The following is a 22755-nucleotide window of genomic DNA, read 5'->3' on the forward strand; positions in this document are numbered from 1 at the left end:
GCCGCGCGGCGGAGTTTATAATGCCTCTCCGACGGGGCGGCAGCGAGTGGGAGCGAGCCAGCGATCGCGCAGCCTGCTGACAGTCCGCCGCGATGGGAGGCAAGAAAGTTTGCATCGTGGGCTCCGGCAACTGGTGCGTGGGCGGAGGGGGGGCGCGTGGGGGGGGGGGGGAGGCAGCGCTGCTACAGCTGCGGGGGAGGCGCTGCAAGTTAGGACACTCGCGGCTCAGGTTAGGACACTCAAGTTAGGACACTCGCGGCTCGCAAGCGCCGAGCCTCCTTTGCACGACGGCAGCGCGTCTTCGCTCGACCCTCTTGCATGCCAGCCCAGCCGAGCGGGGTCGTTTCTTTGCTTTTTTTCGGGGGACGGGGCTGAAAGCTGACTCCTGTTGCTCATTGTGATGTGTGGGGCTCTCGACTTCTGCCCCCACCCCCGCCGCCCCGTCCAGTGCCGGCCAGGACTGAAGGTGGTAGTGAGAGGGGTGGGGGCTATTGCTTTGCCCTGTTTAGGGAAGCTTTTAATATTTAAGGTTGTGTTGTTTTTAACACTTGATTGGAAGCCGCCCAGAGTGGCTGGGGAAACTCAGCCAGATGGGTGGGGTATATACAATAAATTATTATTATTAATAATAATAATAATAATAATAGTTTTTTTAAAAACAAGTCGCTTAAAGCGAGCGCTGCCCTCGATCCCTCAGCAATTTGAACCATAGGAGCCAACACCTGGGGGCCGAAGTCCCTTCAGGCCCCGCAATAAAATATTTGAGGGGACGCGCAACCCCCCCCCCCCCCAGTTGATAAGCATTGCCATTCAAATAGTGTGCCGTCTTATGCGATCAATTATGTGGGTTGGGGCTTACCTGGTCCCCCCCACCCCAATATTTTATTCAAGTTGGCACCCCCAAAGTGGGGCTCACTGAGATGAAGAGTCTTCTGCTGTGCCGTCTGAGCTATCCTAAGTTCGTCGCGCCCTTAACCTTCGGGTTAATAAATGGCTGGGGTAGGAACAGGTGCCAGCCAGATTCGCATTCCCTCTGGTGAGACTTTCTGCCATTTCGTGTTTTGCTTGCCAGGGGTGCAGAGGGAGAGGGAAGGAGCCCCCTAGTGCTCGAGGAGAGAGCGCCCCTCACTTGAGTCTATTTCTGGAGCCTCTTGTTAGTATCACTCTCTCGAAAAGAAGCTCTGTGCGCTGCGAGGCAATGCCTTCCTGGCTCTGCTTGTCCTGCAGCTGCTATTATTATTATTATTATTATTATTATTATTATTATTATTACCCTCCAGGATATGTCAGAGACTAGTCCCGGAACTGGCTTTCAATGCTAAAGCTTGACTGTGCAACATAGGAATACTTGCATGTATCTTTTGGAGCATATGCAGAGTGCATATTTGGACATGTGCTGGAGGGTTACGACGCAGTGACCTCAGTGCATTTCCTCGACACATCAGGAGCAAGGTGGGAAAGCTTCCAGCTTCAAGAGTTGGAACTCTATAAGCCAAGAGCAAGTCTCTCCATGGGCACCTATGTTTGCATATGTACAAGTTCTAGTTATAATAAGCAATCTTGTTTAACTTCTTCTCTCTCCTAAGCACAAGTGAAAGCCTATAATGCTAATGTGAGAGATTTGTACCTGTTTGCGCATTTGGAGATGCATGTTTGTAGGCCAGACTTCGCCAACACAGCGTTCTTCCTAGGTTTTGGACTACAAATCCCATCATCCACAGCTTGATGGCTATGGCTGATGGGATTTGTAGTCCAAAACATCTGAATGGTCCTTGGTTGGCGAAGGTTGGTCTAGACTCTTGGTTTCTTACTATTATAATTTAGCTGACTGGCGTCTTTAGATATATAAACGGCTACATTACATGAACGGTGTGATAGTACACTGAAGAATTGCACACCTCCTTGGAAAGAGGGGGAGGAACCAAGTTTCTCTAAAGAGGCCTTTAAGCGTGTAATGCACATAGATTCAGGAAAGTACTAGTTCACATAACACACACCTAAGTTGCTGCAAGAGGGTGTGGTGATAGCCAGAAGCTCAAAGGGGGATTAGAGAAATCCATGGGAGAGCTATCCATGCCTATTAGTCATTAGGCAATATACCAGAAACTGGTGTGTTTGAGCAGTAAAGAGTTATTGCATTCACGACAAATTTAAAACACTTAATTGATGCTACAAAAAAAAACCCAGCATAAAATACGGTATAAAGCGTAAATAACAATAAAATAAAAAATCAATTTAGGGGATTCGACTTTATGGGGTTCTGCTATCTCAATACTTTGGAAAGCAAATGCATAAAAAGAGTGATGCTGGATCATACCAAAGGCCTGTCCAGTCCAGCTTTGTGTTTCGTACTGCAGCCAAACATATACAGGGGAGCCAAGAGACCTCACCCCACTTTCGTTCCCCAGCAACCGCCATTCAGCGTCACATCACAGCCGTTATGGCTTTTGATCTTTTTTTAAAAGCTTCCAATTTGGTGGGCGTCACTAAATCCATAGTCCCAATTATGCACTGCTTCCATTTCTATTTCTTCACAATTCCCCCCCCCCCCCATAATCCATATACAGTGGTACCTCAGGTTAAGTACTTAATTTGATCCGGAGCTCCGTTCTTAACCTGAAACTGTTCTCAACCTGAAGCACCACTTTAGCTAATGGGGCCTCCTGCTGCTGCCGTGCCGCCAGAGCACGATTTCTGTTCTTATCCTGAAGCAAAGTTCTTAACCTCAAGCACTATTTCTGGGTTAGCGGAGTCTGTACCTGAAGCATATGTAACCCGAGGTACCACCGTATTCTGATCCCATCCCATCATGGTGCCTAGCTAGAATTTAAACAGAATAATAAGGGGGATTATTGGGACGCGGGTGGCGCTGTGGGTTAAACCACAGAGCCTAGGACTTGCCGATCAGAAGGTCGGCGGTTCGAATCCCCACGACGGGGTGAGCTCCCGTTGCTCGGTCCCTGCTCCTGCCAACCTAGGAGTTCGAAAGCACCTCAAAGTGCAAGTAGATAAATAGGTACCACTCCGGCGGGAAGGTAAACGGCGTTTCCGTGTGCTGCTCTGGTTCGCCAGAAGCGGCTTAGTCATGCTGCCACATGACCTGGAAGCTGTACACCGGCTCCCTCGGCCAATAAAGCGAGATGAGCGCCACAACCCCAGAGTCGATCACGACTGGACCTAATGGTCAGGGGTCCCTTTACCTTTAAAGCCACAGCACCACAGCACACTCTGTGATCCGAACTATCAAGCCGGCTGGGAACTTGAGCCCAACCCTCCCCTCCCCATGAACTTTGCCACTTTGGTAGCTGGTTTCCAAGGGGATTCTATTAACTTGGAGGCTGCCATTGGCTTGTGAGAGGAGGCCGCTAACAGTAGTAGGACGTCTGCAAGTTGGAAGGTGGATACTAACCTTGGCATCCCCAAGTATTTTTTTCTTTCTGCAACTGGGTGAACAGCAGCCTGCCGAATGCGTGCGTTACAACCCTCCGTTGCAAACGTAATGACTTGAGCATTGCAAAGTTGTCTTTTGTGTGTTGTCCTTTGGGGGCCAGGGTTGGAAACGTTATGGAAGATTTGGAGGGGCACAAAGTTTCATGAACAACAATGACTGAGGTGCGTGAGCCAGTTGGTGGCTGTATCAGGGCCTTTCCTATAGCCTGGCAGTGCCATGTTAGAGAAGCCATAAGGAACTGGTTTGCAGACAAAGCCTCTTTAGCTGATTGAAATATACTCGGAGTCGAGAGTGGATTTCATGCTCTTTATTCAGCTCATAGTGGTGAGGAGGAATGGAAGTTCCCGCAGAATGTCTGCTTTATATACATTATTTACACAATGGGCCCCACGTGATTGGCTAATTCTGGGATTCACCTGTAGGCCAATCAGGTTGCGGATTCACTTCCACCTGGAGCTGGATTGGGTGGATCCTGTGGACCAATCAGACTGCTGCATTCTGGACCCTATTGTTCTAGGACCAATCAGACTGCTGCATTCTGGACCCTATTGTTCTAGGACCAATCAGACTGCTGCAGTCTGGACCCTATTGTTCTAGGACCAATCAGACTGCTGTATTCTGAATCCTATTGTTCTAGGACCAATCAGACTGCTGCCTTTTGGATCCGATTCAACTCAGTACATAACACTGATGGTCGCACTTGGCGGTGGGTTGCTACTGATGGGTCAGCTGCAGTGGGGTTGACCCAGGACATTATCCATTTGGGCCACACCATTTGGGTTCCCGCCCTGTGGAACGCCCTCCCATCAGATGTCAAGAAATAAAGAACTACAGTCGTATCTTGTTTCTTGAACGCCCTGGTACTCGTACGTTTTGGCTCCTGAACACCGCAAACCCGGAAGTAAGTATTCCGGTTTGCAAATGTTTTTCGGAAACCGAATGTCTGGCGCAGCTTCCACTTGACTGCAGGAAGCTCCTGCAGCCAAGGAGAATCCACAACTTGGCTTTTGAAAGGTTTTGGGAGCCGAACCAACTCCTGGAATGGACTAAGTTTGAGAACCAAGGCACCACTGTCTCTGACTTTTAGAAGACACCTGAAGGCAGCCCTGTCTCGTGTTTGATGTTTTATCGTGTTTTTAATATTCTGTTGAGAGCTGTCCAGAGTGGCTGAGGAAACCCAGACAGATGGGTGGGGTATAAATAATAATAATAATAATAATAATAATAATAATAATAATAATAATAATAGGGTTGTGATGAGGGTGAAGACACTCACTGGGTGATCAGTTGTAGGCTTGCTCCTGGGTGAGATGCTGGAAGGGGGAATGTGTGCTAATACAGAATCCAAGTGCGCAGTGGAAAATTGGGGAGCTGTGGCGAGAGCATGAATGCAGTTCATGAATTCATACTCAAGTGTGTTTGGTGGGTGATTTTGTTGATTCATGCTGTTGGATGTACCGTATTTGTCAGATCATTCTTTTGTATTTATATGCTCTTTGCTGCTTTGGGAGCCTTTGGGCAGTGTACAAATGAAATAACCTGGTACAGAGATAGGACTTTCAACTGCTGATGGTTGCACTCTTTCTCAGCCTTGCATACTCTCTCTCTCTCTCTCTCTCTCTCTCTCTCTCTCTCTCCTCCCCCTGCAGGGGTTCGGCTATTGCCAAGATTGTGGGCAGCAATGCAGCCAAACTGGACAAGTTTGACACCACAGTCAACATGTGGGTGTTTGAGGAGGAAATTGGTGGCAAGAAACTCACGGAGATCATCAACACGCAGCACGAGAACGTCAAGTACTTGCCAGGCCACAAGCTTCCCCCCAATGTGGTGAGTTCAGAAGCCGGGGGGGCGGGGAGAGAAGGGAAGCAATGTGTGGGCAGCATGGCAGCTGTATTCCAGGCTGGGGCCAATGTGTCACTTGCCTCTCTGTGCTTGCAAGTCAGCTTACAGCCTTTCAAAGGATCAAAAACAGCCTCAAGGTAATAACAATAACAATAATACAATTTATTATTTATACCCTGCCCATCTGGCTGGGTTTCCCCAGCCACTCTGGGCAGCTTCCAACCAAATATTAAAAACAATACAGCATCAGACATTAAAAACTTCCCTAAACAGGGTCGCCTTCAGTTTTAAAAGACACCCTCCCAGCAGATGTCAAGGCAATAAACAACTATTTTACTTTTTAAAAAGTAAAATAGTTGTTTATTTCCTTGACAACTGCTGGAAGGGCGTTCCACAGGGCAGGCGTCACTGCCAAGAAGGCCCTCTGCCTGGTTCCCTGTAACTTCACTTCTCGCAGTGAGGGAACCGCCAGAAGGCCCTCAGTGCTGGACCTCAGTGTCCGGGCTGGCTGATGGGGGTGGAGACGCTCCTTCAGGTATACTGGACCAAGGCCGTTTAGGGCTTTAAATTTTAAACACTTTGAATTGTGCTCAGAAACGTACTTGGGTGCCTGTTGCAGAAAATCCAAGAAGCATCAACCATGGAGATCCAGAAATGTAAGAAACCGAACAAAGCACATTTCCCCATCCTTTAATGGCACCTCCGTATTTGCCTTGAGTTGTGTTCAAACCCAAAATTTCAAGCATGTGTGCGCCTAAGATTTCTGGGAACTGTAGTTTCCCCCCTCACATAGCTACACTTCTCAGAAACCTTAACAAATGACAGGATTCTTTGAGTAATTAAAGCAATGCACTTTAAATGTAAGGTGTGCGTGCATCTGTAGCTCAGAGGAAGCCCCGGCAGCAAAAAAGAACTCCCTCTTGATATTTGTCCTGAATTTGCATTTACGCATACAAATTAGCATATGCACATAAATATATGCCATAGACTTGTGCCAAGAAACGTGTACCTAACAATGTATGTCCCTGACTGTGACAATGGGAAGTATTTGTCAATCTGTTGCAGTACATGTATCTAGACTAGGCCAAGATAAATTATGGGATGGCCAATAGCTGAAGTTGGTCTCTTGTTGGGGGAGTGGAGTGGACTTAAGCTAAACTAACTCCCGTCGGTTTCAAGAGGAGAGGAAAGCAAGTGTTCAAATATATCCTCTTTTAGAATTTGTGAGGACTTGAGACGCGCTTAAGATTTGGCTGGAACACGCTGAATGTTGAGAATCTCACTTATTCCCTCCCACATAACTCTGAACAAAGGACTCTTTTGTTGGAGCATTTCATGCTTTCTGACTTCTTGAAAACTTGCACCAACTTCATCACCTGAAAATTAACAGTGCAGGATACACATTGAAAGGTTATAGGGGGACATGGGGAGGAAGAATCACATATCAAATGTGGCCCAGAAATAACAATGGCCAGTTGGTTTTAAAGGGGGCAACTTTCTGAAGTACCGGATGGAGAAGCAGTTTGTCTGCTAATAGGCTGGCCAGTTTTTAACCTCTCTCTCGAGGATGAACAAGATGCAGATTAGGCTTCTTCCTATTGGAGGGGAGCTTTGAGCAGGAGTAATTCAAACTATAGGAACGCGGGTGGCACTGTGGGTTAAACCACAGAGCCTAGGACTTGCCGATCAGAAGGTCGGCGGTTCGAATCCCCGCAACGGGCTGAGCTCCCGTTGCTCGGTCCCGGCTCCTGCCGACCTAGCAGTTCAAAAGCACGTCAAGTGCAAGTAGATAAATAGGTACTGCTTCAGCGGGAAGGTAAACGGCGTTTCCGTGCGCTGCTCTGGTTCTCCAGAAGCGGCTTAGCCATGCTGGCCACATGACCCAGAAGCTGTACGCCGGCTCCCTCGGCCTATAGAGCGAGATGAGCGCTGCAACCCCAGAGTCGTCCACGACTGGACCTAATGGTCAGGGGTCCCTTTACCTTTACTTAAGCATTCAAACATGAAATCTACAGTCAGCAGTGTGACTGGTCACTGTTTGGGAAGGACCTGTGTGTTTTGAGCTATCTCCAATTTTCCCTTTTGGTCTCCCGGTGCTAGCCAAAGCCAAGTTTCCAATTGAATGAGACTCCATTCCTGTTTCATCAGCTTTCTACTGGGATACTTTAGCATATGTGTTGTGTGCTTAACATAATAATAATAATAATAATAATAATAATAATAATAATAATAAATTTTATTTATATCCCGCCATCCCCAGCCGAAGCCGGGCTCAGGGCGGCTAACAACACTAAAATAGTGCAACATTATAAAAACATCATAAGAATTAATTAAAATCAAAATTTATGGCAACCATAAACTAAAGTATTGTAAAGATTGCCAAAGGAGGGAGTCAGGCTGTGCCCTAACCAAAGGCCTGGTGGAACAGCTCTGTCTTGCAGGCCCTGCGGAAAGATGTCAAGTCCTGCAGGGCCCTAGTCTCTTGTGACAGAGCGTTCCACCAGGTTGGAGCCGCAGCCGAAAAAGCCCTGGCTCTAGTTGAGGCCAGCCTAACCTCTCTGTGGCCTGGGACCTTCAAGATATTTTTATTTGAAGACCGTAAGCTCCTCTGTGGGACATACCAGGAGAGGCGGTCCCGTAGGTACGAGGGTCCCAGGCCGTGTAGGGCTTTAAAGGTTAAAACCAGCACCTTAAACCTGATCCTGTACTCCACCGGGAGCCAGTGCAGCTGGTATAGCACCGGATGAATGTGATCCCGCAGCGAAGACCCCGTAAGGACATAGTTAAACCTGCCAAACCCTAGCCAGTGGTAGGAGGAAAATGGCGTTGCTTTTAGGAAGTCAAACCCACTGCCGTACTCTGCATGTAATTCAAAGAACAAATAGTTCCCGATTCTGACTGTGGGACTGATGTGTGTATTCGTTGATTCCAAATGTGCTGTTTCAGGGAAATGCATCTATAGGTATGCAATAGCTTCTGGAGAAGTTCTTAGCAAACAAACAAGGTGGCCAATAAAGGTACATCTCAGGGAGTTGCTTCTCCCATATATCTCACCCCCCAGACAAGTTAGATCTTCTGATGGAATCCTGCTGCTCCAAAACCATCTCATGTGCAGGGCCTTTTCAGTCGTGGCTCCAAAGTAGATCTGAGAGATCTACACAGACTCCTCTCTGCTGCCGTTTTTCTGCATGAGTTTTTTATTTCTGATTGCCTTTGCTAACCACTGATTAAGTTCTGTTGACCAGCTACCACTGCTTTAGTTCATACCACTTTATTTTAGCCTCTGTTTTGTTGTTTATATGGTTTTATTTTGTGTGTGTATCCTCCTGCTATTTTTGTGACCTTTGATTTTAATTTTGCTGTAAAAGCAAATCGTATAACCTTTTTGGGTGAGCTATGGTATACAGATTACTATCAACTGACAATGGATTATTTGTGTCAAGCCTGGAAGGGTCTTCAAGGCCCATTTAGCAGATTTCCTTGGGCCTCCTTCCTCCTGTCAGACCCAGAGGAGCACAGCAGGGTTGGCTTGCGCCTCTTCCAGGAGAATGAAGATCAAGGAACAAGTTGCCTTGGCAACAAAAGTAATAAATAACCTTCTCTCTGCCTGCTAACATTTCCCAGTGCTAACAGAGTGTCAAAAAGCCCACTCAATAAAAACACATGCTGGGAGATGGCAGAGAGATTAGATGTTACACTAGGCAAGTCTTGTTCATTGAGCACAGGGTTCAAATGCCTTTTATGTTGTTTTTTAATAATATCTTCCCCATGCCCCCCTCCCTCTCCAATACTTAGCTGGTGGCGCTGTGGTCTAAACCACTGAGCCTCTTGGGCTTGCCGATCAGAAGGGCGGCAATTCGAATCCCCGCGACGGGGTGAGCTCCCGTTGCTCTGTCCCATCTCCTGCCAACCTAGCAGTTCGAAAGCACACCAGTGCAAATAGATAAATAGGTACCGCTGCAGAGGGAAGGTAAAAGGCGTTTCTGTGTGCTCTGGCTTTTGTCACGCAGTCCCGTTGTGCCAGAAGCGGTTTAGTCATGCTGGCCACATAACCCAGAAAGCTGTCTGTGGACAAACACCGGCTCCCTCAGCTTGAAAAGCTAGATGAGTGCCGCAACCCGTCGCCTTTGACTGAACTTAACTATCCAGGGGTCCTTTAGTGCGCGCGCGCACACACACACACACACACACACACACACCTCTGCTTAAATCAGGTGTGAGGACCTTTAGGTGCTCCAGATGTTGCTGAACTTCATCTCCCACCAGCCCCAGCAGTTGCCAATCTTCTTTGCTCGTTTTTCATTTTGGGGCTAACAAAACACGGGCCACAGTTGTTGCATACATAAATAACATTTCCTGACACCTGAGGATTTCAGTCTGAATTATCCTCAACAGAAAGGACTCTGGTTTCTCAGCCAAAGAAGGTCCCAACCAAAGAAGATTGGTAATTTAAGTTGACAGAATATGCACAACTTGCATACTTAACATATACAATAAGAGAACAAGAAGAACATTTAGAGAAGATTGGAAAACGTTTGTTGAATGTATGGAAAATAATTGTGTCCACTGAAAACGCTGGCAGCATTAAGATAAAATCAACAGTGTGAATAAGTTGAGGCAATAATGGAATACTTAATGGTATAGTTTTTGTAAACTATGCAGGGATTTATGATATGGAACCATGGAAAGAGAAGTCACTGATATCTTAAGGATGTAAAATGAGTATTTTAGATTGTAAAACAGAAAATTTTAATATATATATAGAGAGAGAGGACTCTGGGTTTTTTGGGAAAGTAATTTATGCAAACATTCAGCTTTCTTCAAAGGCATTTGGTTACCCTAGTGCAGAATTTCCTAGGGTTTGTTGAGCATGTGTGTCTTATAAGAGCTGCAAACCTTTCTTCCACCACCATCACCCTTCCTTGCTCTCACTCATCCTGCTCCCTTGAGCTGCCTAGACTTGCTGTTGATGTCTTTGTTTTCTCCAACCCGCCCCCAACTGCTGCAGGTGGCAGTGCCAGATGTGGTGAAGGCTTCAGCTGATGCAGACATCCTTATCTTTGTAGTGCCGCATCAATTTATTGGGAAGCTCTGTGACCAACTGAAAGGCCATATCAAGAAGGACGCGATTGGGGTCTCGCTCATCAAGGTGTGAGTTGGAACTAAGGGTTGGGCTGCTCCGAGCAGCTGCAAGGTGGGGCTGGCGGAAGATGCAACCATCCTAGGAACTAACTGGGGCAGGTTCCATGAGTTTGCTTAGATGAGCTGAGAGGCAATTGGGTGCATGTGTTGTGTGAGGAAGAGAAACACACACAGAACGGGCTCAAGAAAAGCCTGTGGGAGAGTAGGGAACACCCACATGGGACACAATTCCCTATGCTTAATCAATGACTGTGATTTATTGAGAGAGCATATAATGGATTATAGCATTGCAGCAAGCTTAGTCTTCCCTGTTGAGGCTCCTGGAAGTATTCTTTGACTCTTGTGGTATCTTCAAAGCTTCAGGCAAATACCAAGTACTTGGGTTGAGGACTTATTAATACTCACATATGGAAAGGAGGATCAGCAGCCCGTGAGCCAATTTTGCTGCTCCCAACACCCAAAATTACTGTAGCAGTTGTAGGCATATTGTATGCTGTCTTTTCCCCAGACTGGGACGCAAGGCAGCTTATATAGATAAAATTTGTTGTTTAGTTGTGTTTGTCTCTCCATGACCCCATGAACCAGAGCATGCCTTGGAAACTCTCACTTCTCAAAGCAGCTCATTTTTTATATCCAGGGAGTTTTCTTGACAAAATACTGGAGTGGTTTGCCAGTTTGTTCTCCAGGTGGATCACATTTAGTCTAAACTCTTGGCTATGAACTGCCCGTCTTGGGTGGCCCGGCACAGCATAGCTCATAGCTTCTCTGAGTTATTCAAGCCCCTTCGCCACGACAAGGCAGTGATCCATGAAGGGGATAGATAAAATAGAAACAGCCAAAAACTTAGGAAAAAAACCTATCGTTAGAAAGCAATTAAACACACACATTGGGGCGCGGGTGGCGCTGTGGGTAAAACCTCAGTGCCTAGGACTTGCCGATCGTATGGCCGGCGGTTCGAATCCCCGCGGCAGGGTGAGCTCCCGTCTATCGGTCCCAGCTCCTGCCTACCTAGCAGTTCGAAAGCACTCCTAAGTGCAAGTAGATAAATAGGTACTGCTTTATAGCGGGAAGGTAAACGGCGTTTCCGTGTGCTGCGCTGGTGCTGGCTCGCCAGCTGCAGCTTCGTCACGCTGGCCACGTGACCCGGAAGTGTCCTCGGACGGCGCCAGCTCCTGGCCTCTTAAGCGAGATGAGCACGCAACCCCAGAGTCGGACACGACTGACCCGTATGGGCAGGGGTACCTTTACCTTAAACACACACATATACACAAAATATATATGATTTTAATTACAATAAAAACATCACAGCACCAAGAGTTTGGATTTGATATTCCGCTTTATCACTACCCTAAGGAGTCTCAAAGCGGCTAACAATCTCCTTTTCCTTCCTCCCCCACAAAAAACACTCTGTGAGGTGAGTGGGGCTGAGAGACTTCAAAGAAGTGTGACTAGCCCAAGGTCACCCAGCAGCTGTATGTGGAGGAGCGGGGAATCAAACCCGGTTCACCAGATTACGAGTCCACTGCTCTTAACCACACCACCACACTGGCTCTACCAGCCTTTTCCTTAAAACTAGTCAGTTCCCCAAAGCCTGTGAACAAGAAAGTCCAACAGCAAGGAGGGAGCCAGTCCATTTTCTCTAGGAAGGGTGTTCCAAAGTCTGGGAGCAGCCACCGCTAGTCACAACATCTACTGTATGCTGTTGCATCTCTTTGGGGGATAAGGATGCTCTCAGAAGAACTACGGGCTACTTGAGGGATCTCAGCAAAGAGCTACCCCACTGACCGCGTCATGTTCTGTTGAATCCCAGGGTGTGGATGAAGGACCTGATGGTCTGAAGCTGATATCGGACATCATCCGCGAGCAGCTTGGCATCGAAATGAGTGTGCTTATGGGGGCCAACATCGCCAACGAGGTGGCCGACGAGAAGTTCTGCGAGACCACCATTGGTAAATGAGTTTGATTTTATTCCTATGGCTAGCTGGGCGGTGAGAATCTCTCCAAGTGGGCTGCTCATGTCAAGGTCTTCTGTCCCTCCTTACCTTACCAGTGCCTCCACTAGATGTCTTGGGCCTACTGAAGCTTGTGTCCAAGAGCAGCTCCACAATAGTACATTACAGGCTTTGGTTTATCAAATATAGACAAGGAATAGGGAACGTGTGAGCACTTCAGACGCTGGAGATGACAACTCCCATCACCCCCTGGCCATCGGCCATGACAGCTGAGCCTGGTGGGAGTTGGGAGCTCAGCAACATTTGGAGGGCCACAAGTTCCCCATCTCTGGCATAGATGGTATGATTTTGCTACATCTCACCTTGGACACAAGGGACATCATTTTAAACCCACTACAGCATGTGAGGAAACCGGTGTGTCTCCTCTGCCCGAATTGCTCTCTACTCTTGCTGCCATTCAGCTTTCTCCCTCGCCTGCAGTGGCCCATGGGGATCCAGGTATGACCCACAGCAAGTGGAAAGGACTTGGAAGGGAACACAGAGAGCCCTGGCGTCTCTCCCTTGCTGTATGTCAGATCTGTGTCATCTTAACAACACTGCAGGGGTTTCGGAAGGGTCTGAAAACGTTGTCGTTTTATATGAGCCTCCCAGCTGTGAGATTGTTTTATTCGCTAGATTGTTCTGTTTTTTGACTTACATTATTCACCCGTTGAAGGGTGGTGGTGGTGGTTTTTTTAAAAGTTGTAAAGAGCTTTGATTTAGTTTGCTTAAATATATCACACTGATTAGGTTAAAATACACCACATCACTTAAGGAATTAAGCAAGTTAACTACATATCCAGAGCAAAGGGTGTCCTTGAAACACCTGAAGGGGTTAAGCCTTCTTGAGCTGTGGATCCAACACATGAATGTGGATGTTGAAGGAAGCACATTGGTTGTATTGGCTTCACACAACAGCGGCAGGGAAACACGGAAGAAGCTTAGCAAGTGCAACCGTGTAAAAGTGCAGAGCTGCTCTTGGCCATCGCTAGGGGTAACTGTAATGGCCCACTGCCCTGTCACTCTTGGTTGGATCCAGTAGGGGGAGCAGCACAAAGAGGATGATTCTTCTTCCTCTTTGGCGATCACTCATAGCCGAGTAAGATTGGCTTCCATGGGCAGCCAATTTTCAGAAGGACATTCCACAGGGCATTAAAGGGCAGAGAGGATGTGGAGATACAGCAACAGGAAAAATTGGTCTTGGGCGCTTTATTATACTACATAAAGGAACATACAAAGCTCCAGGATAGAGTATTTGCCCCTCTAGCCCAGTATTGTCTACTCCCCGTTGGCAGGGGCTGTCCAGGGGTCTCGAGCAAAGATGGATCTTTCCTGTCACCTGTTGTTGTTATTGTTTAGTCGTTTAGTCGTGTCTGACTCTTCGTGACCCCATGGACCAGAGCACGCCAGGCACTTCTGTCTTCCACTGCCTCCCACAGTTTGGTCAAACTCATGTTAGTAGCTTCGAGAACACTATCCAACCATCTCGTCCTCTGTTGTCCCCTTCTCCTTGTGCCCTCCATCTTTCCCAACATCAGGGTCTTTTCCAGGGAGTCTTCTCTTCTCATGAGGTGGCCAAAGTATTGGAGCCTCAGCTTCAGGATCTGTCCTTCCAGTGAGCACTCAGGGCTGATTTCCTTAAGAATGGATAGGTTTGATCTTCTTGCAGTCCATGGGACTCTCAAGAGTCTCCTCCAGCACCACAATTCAAAAGCATCAATTCTTCAGCGATCACCTGTTAACCTGATCAATTTTAACTGGAGGTGGCAAGGACTGAATGCTATGCAAAACATGTGGTCTTCTGCTGAGCTACAGTCTCTCCCTGCAGAGAAGAGGAAAGAAGAGTATCTGATTTGTTAATAAGTTCTAGGTTCTTCAGAGAGCAACTGGAACAAGCTCTAGTCACCTCCAGACACCTTCAGTGCAGCCCCCTCCCCGGCCAGAGTTTCCAAGATTTGTCATATTATTTGTTAATTACGGTTACAAATGCCCCTTCTGTTGAACCACTGCAGCATTATAAAGCATGGAACCCTTCTTTTGGAGCCCCCCCCCATCCTTATACTTGAACCTGATAATTATACTTCTAATTTTGATAACCCTGGGGGAGGGAAAAATGAGGGATCCATTGGTTGCCATGCAGATGGGGAGAGTGGAGGCATCATTCCCTCTGGCAATCAGAAATGCTTCCACTGATGGAAGCATCAGAAGAGTGAGATGTCCAATTCCTCCCTTGGGCTTCAGAGAGGCAAGAAGCAAGGCAGTGTCTACTTATGCCCATGTCTTACCTCTTTGCAGGCTGCAAGAACCTAGAGCACGGACAGATCCTGAAGGAGCTGATGCAGACGCCGTGTTTCCGAATCAGTGTGGTGCAAGAATCGGACACCGTAGAAATCTGCGGTGCCCTCAAGGTGTGGGAATAACCAGGCTACCAGCGGTTTGGCAACTTCCGCATGGGGTGTGGCTTGCTGCCAAGGGAGGTCTCTGTTGGCACGATGGCATCGCACAGAAGAATGGGAGACCTGTGGCCTTCCAGATGTTGTTGGGTTCCCAACTTCCATGAGCCCCAGCCATCATGGCCAACTGTCAGGTATCATGGGATCTGTAGTCCAGCAACATCTTGAGGGCCTCAGATTCCCCACACCTGGCCTAAAGCTTCTGTTGACCTCCCAAGTACATACGTACGTGCACACAGAGTCTGTACAACTCTAGATGCAAAGTTATGACTGTTTGGGAAGCCATGCTGCCTCACCAGGGAGGCAGGTGGGGGGACTTGATGGGAGCTTCTCCAATGAAATGCGCTTTACATTATATGCTTGCTGGAGAGAGGTGGTTTCTATAGAACCCATCTCTGCTGCCATCCTTCCATGGGAGCCATCATTTGTAGCCCTGCTTAGAACACCAAAGGTTGGTCTGTCGACTCCCTGCCTTAAATAGTTGCAAGCCTAGTGCCGGCCAGAGCCTTTTTGGTTATCAACCTATGTTCTTCTTCCTTAGAACATTGTGGCTGTTGGGGCTGGTTTCTGCGACGGGTTGGGCTTTGGAGACAACACCAAGGCAGCGGTAATCCGCCTGGGCCTGATGGAGATGATCGACTTTGCCAAAATATTCTGCAAGGGCTCCGTCAGTTCTGCCACGTTCCTGGAGAGCTGTGGGGTCGCCGACCTCATCACCACCTGCTATGGGGGCCGTAACCGAAAAGTGGCAGAGGCTTTTGCCAAGACCGGCAAGGTAAGTAAGCATTTGCATAGGGCTCTTTTTAAGGTTGTCAAATATCTCTCAAGGAAAACTCTTACTGTAGTGCAGTAAGACAGTATTTCGCAGAACCTTTAAAATCCCGCTTTATGCAGCGCTTAGAGTGCTTCAAACATCGGTAATTCAAAATTCTGTAAGGGAGGCCAGTATTATTTTTCTATATTCAATCTGCTTTTTTTCGACACAAAAAGGTGCCAGAACACACCTCCCTCAGAAGACACACTCCGGAGCCCAAAGAGCATCTCTTCTCCTTGTGATCCAGAAGCTTGTTGAGGGGATGCTCAGGTTGAGGTGAAGGGAGCCTTCTGTGCTTCAGCTAAGCACCTTAAAGTGCTCCCCACAAGCACCTCTCTAGCTTGTGTGAGTTGCAGCAGCTTGGGGGCTTGCTCAGGTGAGGTGCAACTTTCCCAAACGTCAGTTGTTAGGTGGGAGGCTGAAGAGCTTCAGCAAAGCTAAAGGAATGTGACCTGTTCTAGCCTGGCAAACAGAGGTGAACAACCTCTCTTTGCCAGGTAGAACAGGTCACATTCCTTTGGCTCTGCTGAGGCTCATCATATGATGATGGTGGTGGTTTATTTATTGCTTTAATGCCAAAATAGTCTTCTAATCAGTTTGCAATGATGAGAAACCAATCACACACGCATTAAAATACAAACATCCATCATTAAAATGTACAATGAAACAATCCTATTGAAAGGTACATGGGGAAATGGTTTTGGTAACCGAAGAGCTATTTGATTCCAGGCAGCTGCTATGAGAGCAACAGCCGCACAGTTCCCAGCCAATGGCTTCCAGGGGGTAATTCTAGCCAGAGTGCAGTGAAGACTCCTATCCTTGTCTTCAAATTCGAGTTGGGCATTAAAGAGAGAGAGAAAAAAAAACAGCTGGGTTTGCGCAAAATATCCACATCCCTTGCCAAGGACATTTGACTTCAATCTTTGTTGCAATGCTTGTTTTGGTGTCAACACCGGGTATTTCACAAAATTTGGGAAGCGGCAGCAATCGAGATCTGCAGGGTGACTGCAGGGAAGGAAAGGTGGACTAGCAAAGCTTGACACCAGGGCAGGCCTGATGGTGCAAATGCTTTCCTGGGGCAACAGCACAGTGGTACCTCGCAAGACGAATGCCTCGCAAGACGAAAAACTCGCAAGACGAAAGAGTTTTTGGTTTTCTGAGTTGCTTCGCAAGACGAATTTCCCAATGGGCTTGCTTCGCAAGATGAAAACGTCTTGCAAGTTTGTTTCCTTTTTCTTAAAACCGCATTCCTATGGGAAACTGTGCTTCACAAGATGAAAAATTCGCAAGACGAAAAAACTCACAGAATGAATTAATTTCGTCTTGCGAGGCACCACTGTATTTTAGGAACATAGTAAAGCAACATCTAAGAGGCAAGCTGCAGGATTCCTTGAAGTGGATGCCAGGAAGCTACTTGCATATTGTGTGTAGAGGAGAGGTTTGGTTTAGGCTGGCCTTGTTCGATACTGTCACCTCTCTACAGCTAGGCATACTGGCCTGGCCAGTATCAGAGTTGTTTTTTAAAGAACAACAACAATCAAGCAATATATAAATTTCAGAAAATAATAAATAAATATGATGTTTTCATCTCCAGCAGGGATATCTTACACATTCTTAGAACATTTAAACTGGCTTTGTACTTCAGCCGCTGCCATGGCTTCTCCCAGGGGCGGGTGGCGCCGTGGTCTAAACCACTGAGCCTCTTGGGCTTGCCGACCAGAAGGTTGGTGGTTCGAATCCACGCAACGGGGTGAGCTCCCGTTGCTCTGTCCCAGCTCCTGCCAACCTAGCATTTCAAAAGCACACCAGTGCAAGTAGATAAATAGGTGCCACTGTGGCAGGAAGGTAAACAGTGTTTCTGTGCACTCTGGCGTCCGTCACAGTGTTCCATTATGCCAGAAGCGATTTAGTCATGCTGGCCACATGACCCGGAAAGCTGTCTGTGGTCAAACACTGGCTCCCTCGGTCTGAAAGTGAGATGAGCACAGCAACCCCAGTCACCTCTGACTGGACTTAACTGTCCAGGGGTCCTTTACCTTTTACCTGTGACTACTCCCAAGGAGTCATGGTATGTGTAGTTGGCAAAGATGCCGAAAAGTCTGTTAGATCCCTACTACAGATATGATCACGCCTAGCTAAACTGGTTTAGAGAGATGAGAAACCTGTGGCCCTCCAGCTGTTGGTTGGACTACAACGTCCATCATCCCTGACCACCGGCCATGATACCTAGAGCTGATGGGAGTCAAGTAACATCTTGAGGACCATAGTTTTCCCATCCCTGGTTTGCAGGTTCCCCAGGGCAGAGAGTCCAGCATCTGAATCTCTTTAACTCTGTGTGGCATAAGATATGTCCAAAGAGAAGCACAGAGAAGGACGTCCTTCTCTGGATCAACCTTCTAGGATTCGCCCAACTTGGGGAGGAAGGCTGTGCCAAGCAGCCACTCATACTTGGAGATCTGTCTTGCATCTTGCAGTCTATCGAGCAACTAGAGAAGGAGATGCTCAATGGGCAGAAGCTGCAGGGCCCTCAGACATCAGCAGAGCTGAACCACATCCTCAAGAGCAAGAATCTGGTCGACAAGTGAGTCCCGTGTGACCTTTTTTCCTGTTTTGCTTGCCATCAATATGAATGCTGCACTGGCACCCATTGGATTGGTGTAACAATCAGCGATGGGCTTGTTTCTAGGGCTGTATGCAAATTCTTGGATTGGTTGATGAACTGATTACTCAATCCACCAATTCAATAAATTTGCATGTTACCAAAATCTAAGTGTGGGAGGTCTATTTCGAGATAATAAAGAAAATGTGAATTAACTGACTATTTAATAAACAAAAGCAACCATTTGTGGCTGGAAGTGCCAGCTTTAATTTTAGCCTTTTTAGTTTGTTGCAGTGGCCCTTAACCCTCATCAATTAAAACTGGCTGTATACAAATAAAACTCTACTCAGAAGTAAGTCTCACTGAGTTCAGAGGGGCTTGCTTTTAGTTAAGTGTGCGAAGGACTGCAGCCTGAAGCTCACTACCCTATTTATTTGCACTTCCAGAAGTACAGGGCAACAACACACCCCTAAGGCCTCATGAAATTCCATATTTTATTTACAGACAAATCACTGGTCCCTCCAATGCTCTTCCTAGTGTCACAGCAGGTTTCTCAAACTCACCCTTTTGCTAGTTTTCCTTTTCCTAGCAAGCTTTGCCACCTGTGTGGGAGTTAAATCTCATTTACCGTCTTTTCTCCCCACTGCAGATTCCCACTTTTCACTGCTGTCTACGAGATCTGCTACACTGGCAAACCTGTCTCCGACTTCATCAAGTGCCTGCAAAACCATCCTCAGCACTTTTGATGGGCTTCCAGTCTCGCTCCTACAAAGAAAGGGGTTTGGGAGGACTTCCTCTTTCCCCACTGCCATCCCAACATGAGAAGAGGGACCCAACACAGAGCATGGGGCAAACAAGGGAGGACTCATCAAAGAATCATAGAATAGTGGAGTTGGAAGGGACACCAAGAGTCGTCTAGTCCAAACCCCAGCAATGCAGGAAACGCAGCTAAATAATCCCAGACAGATGGCCGTCCAACCTCTGTTAAAAAACTTCCAGGAGAGTCCACCACCTTGGTGGTCCGTCCCACTGTCAAAACAGCTCTAACCACCATGGAGGTACTGGATCAACTCTTTTGCCAGGGAGTTTCTGCCATTTACCAATCTCACCTTAAATGGACAAAAGTTGCCTATGTTGAGTCAGTCTCTTGTTTTGCTCTTCTTAGATTCCAGAGCATCCCACTTCTCGGCACACACAGCAGGCAAAGCTTTGGCTTTTATCTTTTCTCTTGAGCAGAGAGAGAAATACCGTATTTTTTGCACCATAACACTAACTTTTTTCCTCCTGGAAAGTAAGGGGAAATGTCTGTGTGTGTTATGGAGGGAATGCCTACGGGTGGCATGCCTACGGGTTTTCCTCCTCTAAAAACTACGTGCGTGTTATGGTCGGGTGCGTGTTATAGAGCAAAAAATACGGTAATTTCTTCTGCCTCTTCTCTGTCACATTTCTCCAACTTGATTTTGACTTCTCTGGGTTCAGGCTTGAACCCTACCGGTTTTGCCTGCCTTAAGGGCTTGTTGAAAGTCAGTAATTGGGAGAAGGGACAGGAAGCAAATTCCGATTACAGGTAAACCACCATTTATGCACATTCAATATGTGTGTGGCTGTGCATACATGCATCGCTTCAAACCCAGAAGTTACCTGAAAACAATCACGAAAAGGGGACGAACAGGGTGTCTGCAGGCTTCTTCAAATATACGCAATTTCACTTAAATGAACAGTGCCTCGGAACATAACCCCTGCATAAATGGGGGGGTTGCCTGTATTATTATTTTTTACGCCATGCTTGGAACGCAAGGAACCCCAGGCATGATTTAAAAATAGCTGCTAGGGTTCTCTCCCCAGACAAGGCTTGACCTCAGCATCCCTGGTATCCATGGGAATGGGAACTGTAGCCCTGAATGTGAATATTTGTCTTTTTGAAAAACAAATATTAAAGTGAGAAACAAGAAATAATACAGATTAGTTGTTTATCATTCTTCAAAGACCTGGCTGAACTTCACAGCACGCAATGGAAGGGGCAAGGGGGGATTTCATAGAAACATAGAACTCTAAAGTTGGAAGGGACCACACCGATCGTCCAACCCCTGCAATGCAGTAATCTACTGACTGAGCTATCCTGCCAGGACAAAGGTACGGATGATTATGAGAACAGAAGCAGCATGTTAGGAATATTCTGGGTATGTGGTTTTGGGGTGGCTTTGGCATCTTGGCCAGAATAATTCTTCAGTTTTAGGGGGCTGAAGATGGATGGGGTGAAGCAAACTCTGCTCATTTCACAAGGCGCTCGCTTTCCCAGTGCTACAGCTGAGTTGCCTTCCTCCTTTTGGAGTGACCTTTCCAGCCCTTCCCAACCCCCAACCCCACCCTCCAGCAACTTAATCTGCTGAAGTGGCAGGAGTCGCTGTGCCTTTTATTAGATGCTCAGAATCACTGGACACCCTGTGACCTTTCTATTCAGACAGCCCCCAAAAAATTAAATTAAAGATAAATAAATTGGAAGGATGGGAGAGGGCCCTATTTCCCACTCCCCAAATCAAAGGTGACACTGGCTCTGGGCCTTTTAGTTCAGGGGTCAGCAAACTTTTTCAGCAGGGGGCCGGTCCACTGTCCCTCAGACCTTGTGGGGAGCCAGACTATATTGGGGGGGGGGGGGATGAACGAATTCCTATGCCCCACAAATAACCCAGAGATGTATTTTAAATAAAAGGGCACATTCTACTCATGTAAAAACACACTGATTCCCGGACTGTCTGCGGGCCAGATTGAGAAGGCGATTGGGCCGGATCCGGCCCCCGGGCATTCGTTTGCCTACCCATGGTTTATTCTCTACTGGGGGAGATGGGAGGGATCCGCAAATATCAATACCTGCACCCTTCTCCAGGAAGCATTATCCATCTTCTCATATATCAGCTTCCCTTCCTCTTCAAAAAGAAGTTCCAGCCATTTGGTGGCTCATCACCTCTGCTCTCTCGATTCCACAATCAATGCATTTTAACTCAGGATGCAGCTCTTTCTGCCATCTGCCTAACACACTATCAAGGAGACATACATCACACATCTTTAAATTCCAGCCCCGGGTGGAGACCAGGGAGCATTCGTGCGACACACCTACACACTGCTCCCAACACTAACATGTCACAACACACCATTTGGAAAGCTCTGCTCTAAGGCCAACTCACAAGTAGACCCCATGTGCTCCATGGAAGTACACCTGGCTGTTCCTAGACTGAAAGGGGCCATTTAGGAGAATCAGCAACTCTGTCTGGATGCTGAACATTTTCCAGACCGACATAAGGACCTGGATGGGTTTGGCTCAGCTAACAGTACCTACAAACCAATACCACTAATGTGCTACTTGCTTTGCAGCGTTCAAACTTCCAGCATCATCTCCTGTGTAACTTGGCAATGTTAGCAGAATATTACTTAAATTTAGAGTGTAAGAAACAGGTAAACTTCACACCACCCCAACCTCCAAGTAGTGCAAGATTCCAGGGTTCAGTTTCCTTGGAATGAGGGAGCACGGAGACCGTAGTGTCTTTATGATATATGGCTTATTTATGCATATATGCAACCTGAGCATACAATGGAGGAGCTCACAGCATTAAAATCACGGGAGTGTATTGTTCCTCCCATAAAGGTACAGGTGTCCTGTCTCTCTTTTACATCTGGATACCCCTAACCTTTAGTGGTTCCCAGTTGTACTATCAAGTAGAAGAAAGTAATCCCGATATGGCAGAGAACTCGCATTCACTTGGTAGAAACTGTGTATAGCTTGAAACTGGGTGAGCTGCTCTTTGAAAGTCTCCCAGGTCTACATGGCACTCTCCCTGCCCTTTGCAGTTGCTATAAAAAGGTCTCCCCTTTGCCATTTGGAGTTATGTTCTGCCAGCACAGCAGCCTGTTAAGGGCTGTTCTCAGTTTTAAGAAGGGACAGGCCCAGTGTAAGTTAAGGTATAATATTTACTGGGGTTTGCTGGTACAGAGGCTTGGCACAGGGGTGGACTTTGGTAATAGGGTGCTCTGAGTGAGGATGAAATCTGGTGCCTGCCCTACCAATATTATTTTCACAAAAAATCATTTTGGTACAGTTGCATTATTATGGATCTTCTCAACAGAATCATAGAATTGTAGAGTTGGAAGGGACTCTGTGAATCATCTAGTCCAACCCTTGGCAATGCAGAAATATTCAACTGTCCCTTACGGGGATCGAACCTACGGCCTTGGTATGATCAGCACCATGCTCTAACCAACTGAGCTATCCAGTTACTATTCTTTTGTGCCCCTTCGGCTTGGCTTAATGTGTGGGGGAACCGCCTGCATCATCCTAAGTCTGGTGCTACTTGGAACTACTGAGAATACCCTATTCTCCTCTGAGGAGCAGACAACTTTCACCATGTGTTGTCTCACATAATAACGACACAACTCGCCATGCCGGCAATGAACTCAGCTACAACATGACA

At 47.2% G+C, this 22755-nt stretch overlaps 1 protein-coding gene and 1 long non-coding RNA gene across 3 annotated transcripts in view; one reads left to right on the top strand and one right to left on the bottom strand.

The window, feature by feature from the left end:
* On the top strand, nucleotides 1-19424 carry GPD1 (glycerol-3-phosphate dehydrogenase 1). Of its 2 annotated transcripts, XM_083490353.1 has the most exons (9): nucleotides 386-481; nucleotides 3459-3496; nucleotides 5101-5278; nucleotides 10302-10442; nucleotides 12246-12384; nucleotides 14722-14834; nucleotides 15421-15654; nucleotides 18168-18274; nucleotides 18942-19424. In XM_083490353.1, exons 1-9 carry the CDS (start codon nucleotides 401-403, stop codon nucleotides 19036-19038), a joined length of 1128 nt encoding a protein of 375 aa, XP_083346479.1. In that variant the 5' UTR covers nucleotides 386-400; the 3' UTR covers nucleotides 19039-19424. The 2 variants fall into 2 exon arrangements, with proteins under 2 accessions (XP_083346480.1, XP_083346479.1); XM_083490354.1 differs by lacking the exons at nucleotides 386-481; nucleotides 3459-3496 and adding an exon at nucleotides 1-133.
* Nucleotides 11700-22755, bottom strand: part of LOC310700709 — an 18397-nt gene continuing 7341 nt past the window's right edge. Inside the window, exon 2 of the long non-coding RNA XR_014522743.1 lies at nucleotides 11700-14248. This is a non-coding gene — a long non-coding RNA (uncharacterized lncRNA). The remainder of the gene's footprint in view (nucleotides 14249-22755) is intronic.

This window comes from Podarcis liolepis (assembly GCF_965112155.1).
Source record: "Podarcis liolepis genome assembly, chromosome: 2".
Classification (NCBI taxonomy): Eukaryota; Metazoa; Chordata; class Lepidosauria; order Squamata; family Lacertidae; genus Podarcis; species Podarcis liolepis.

Bases quoted from the DNA above. Each gene is read 5' to 3' on its own strand.
- GPD1 (XM_083490353.1), top strand. From the start codon at position 401: ATGTGTGGGGCTCTCGACTTCTGCCCCCACCCCCGCCGCCCCGTCCAG. The intron at 482-3,458 runs GTGGGGGCTATT...GGTGAACAGCAG, and splicing joins TGAAGGTGGTAGTGAGAGGG to CCTGCCGAATGCGTGCGTTA. The intron at 3,497-5,100 runs GTAATGACTTGA...CTCCCCCTGCAG, and splicing joins TACAACCCTCCGTTGCAAAC to GGGTTCGGCTATTGCCAAGA.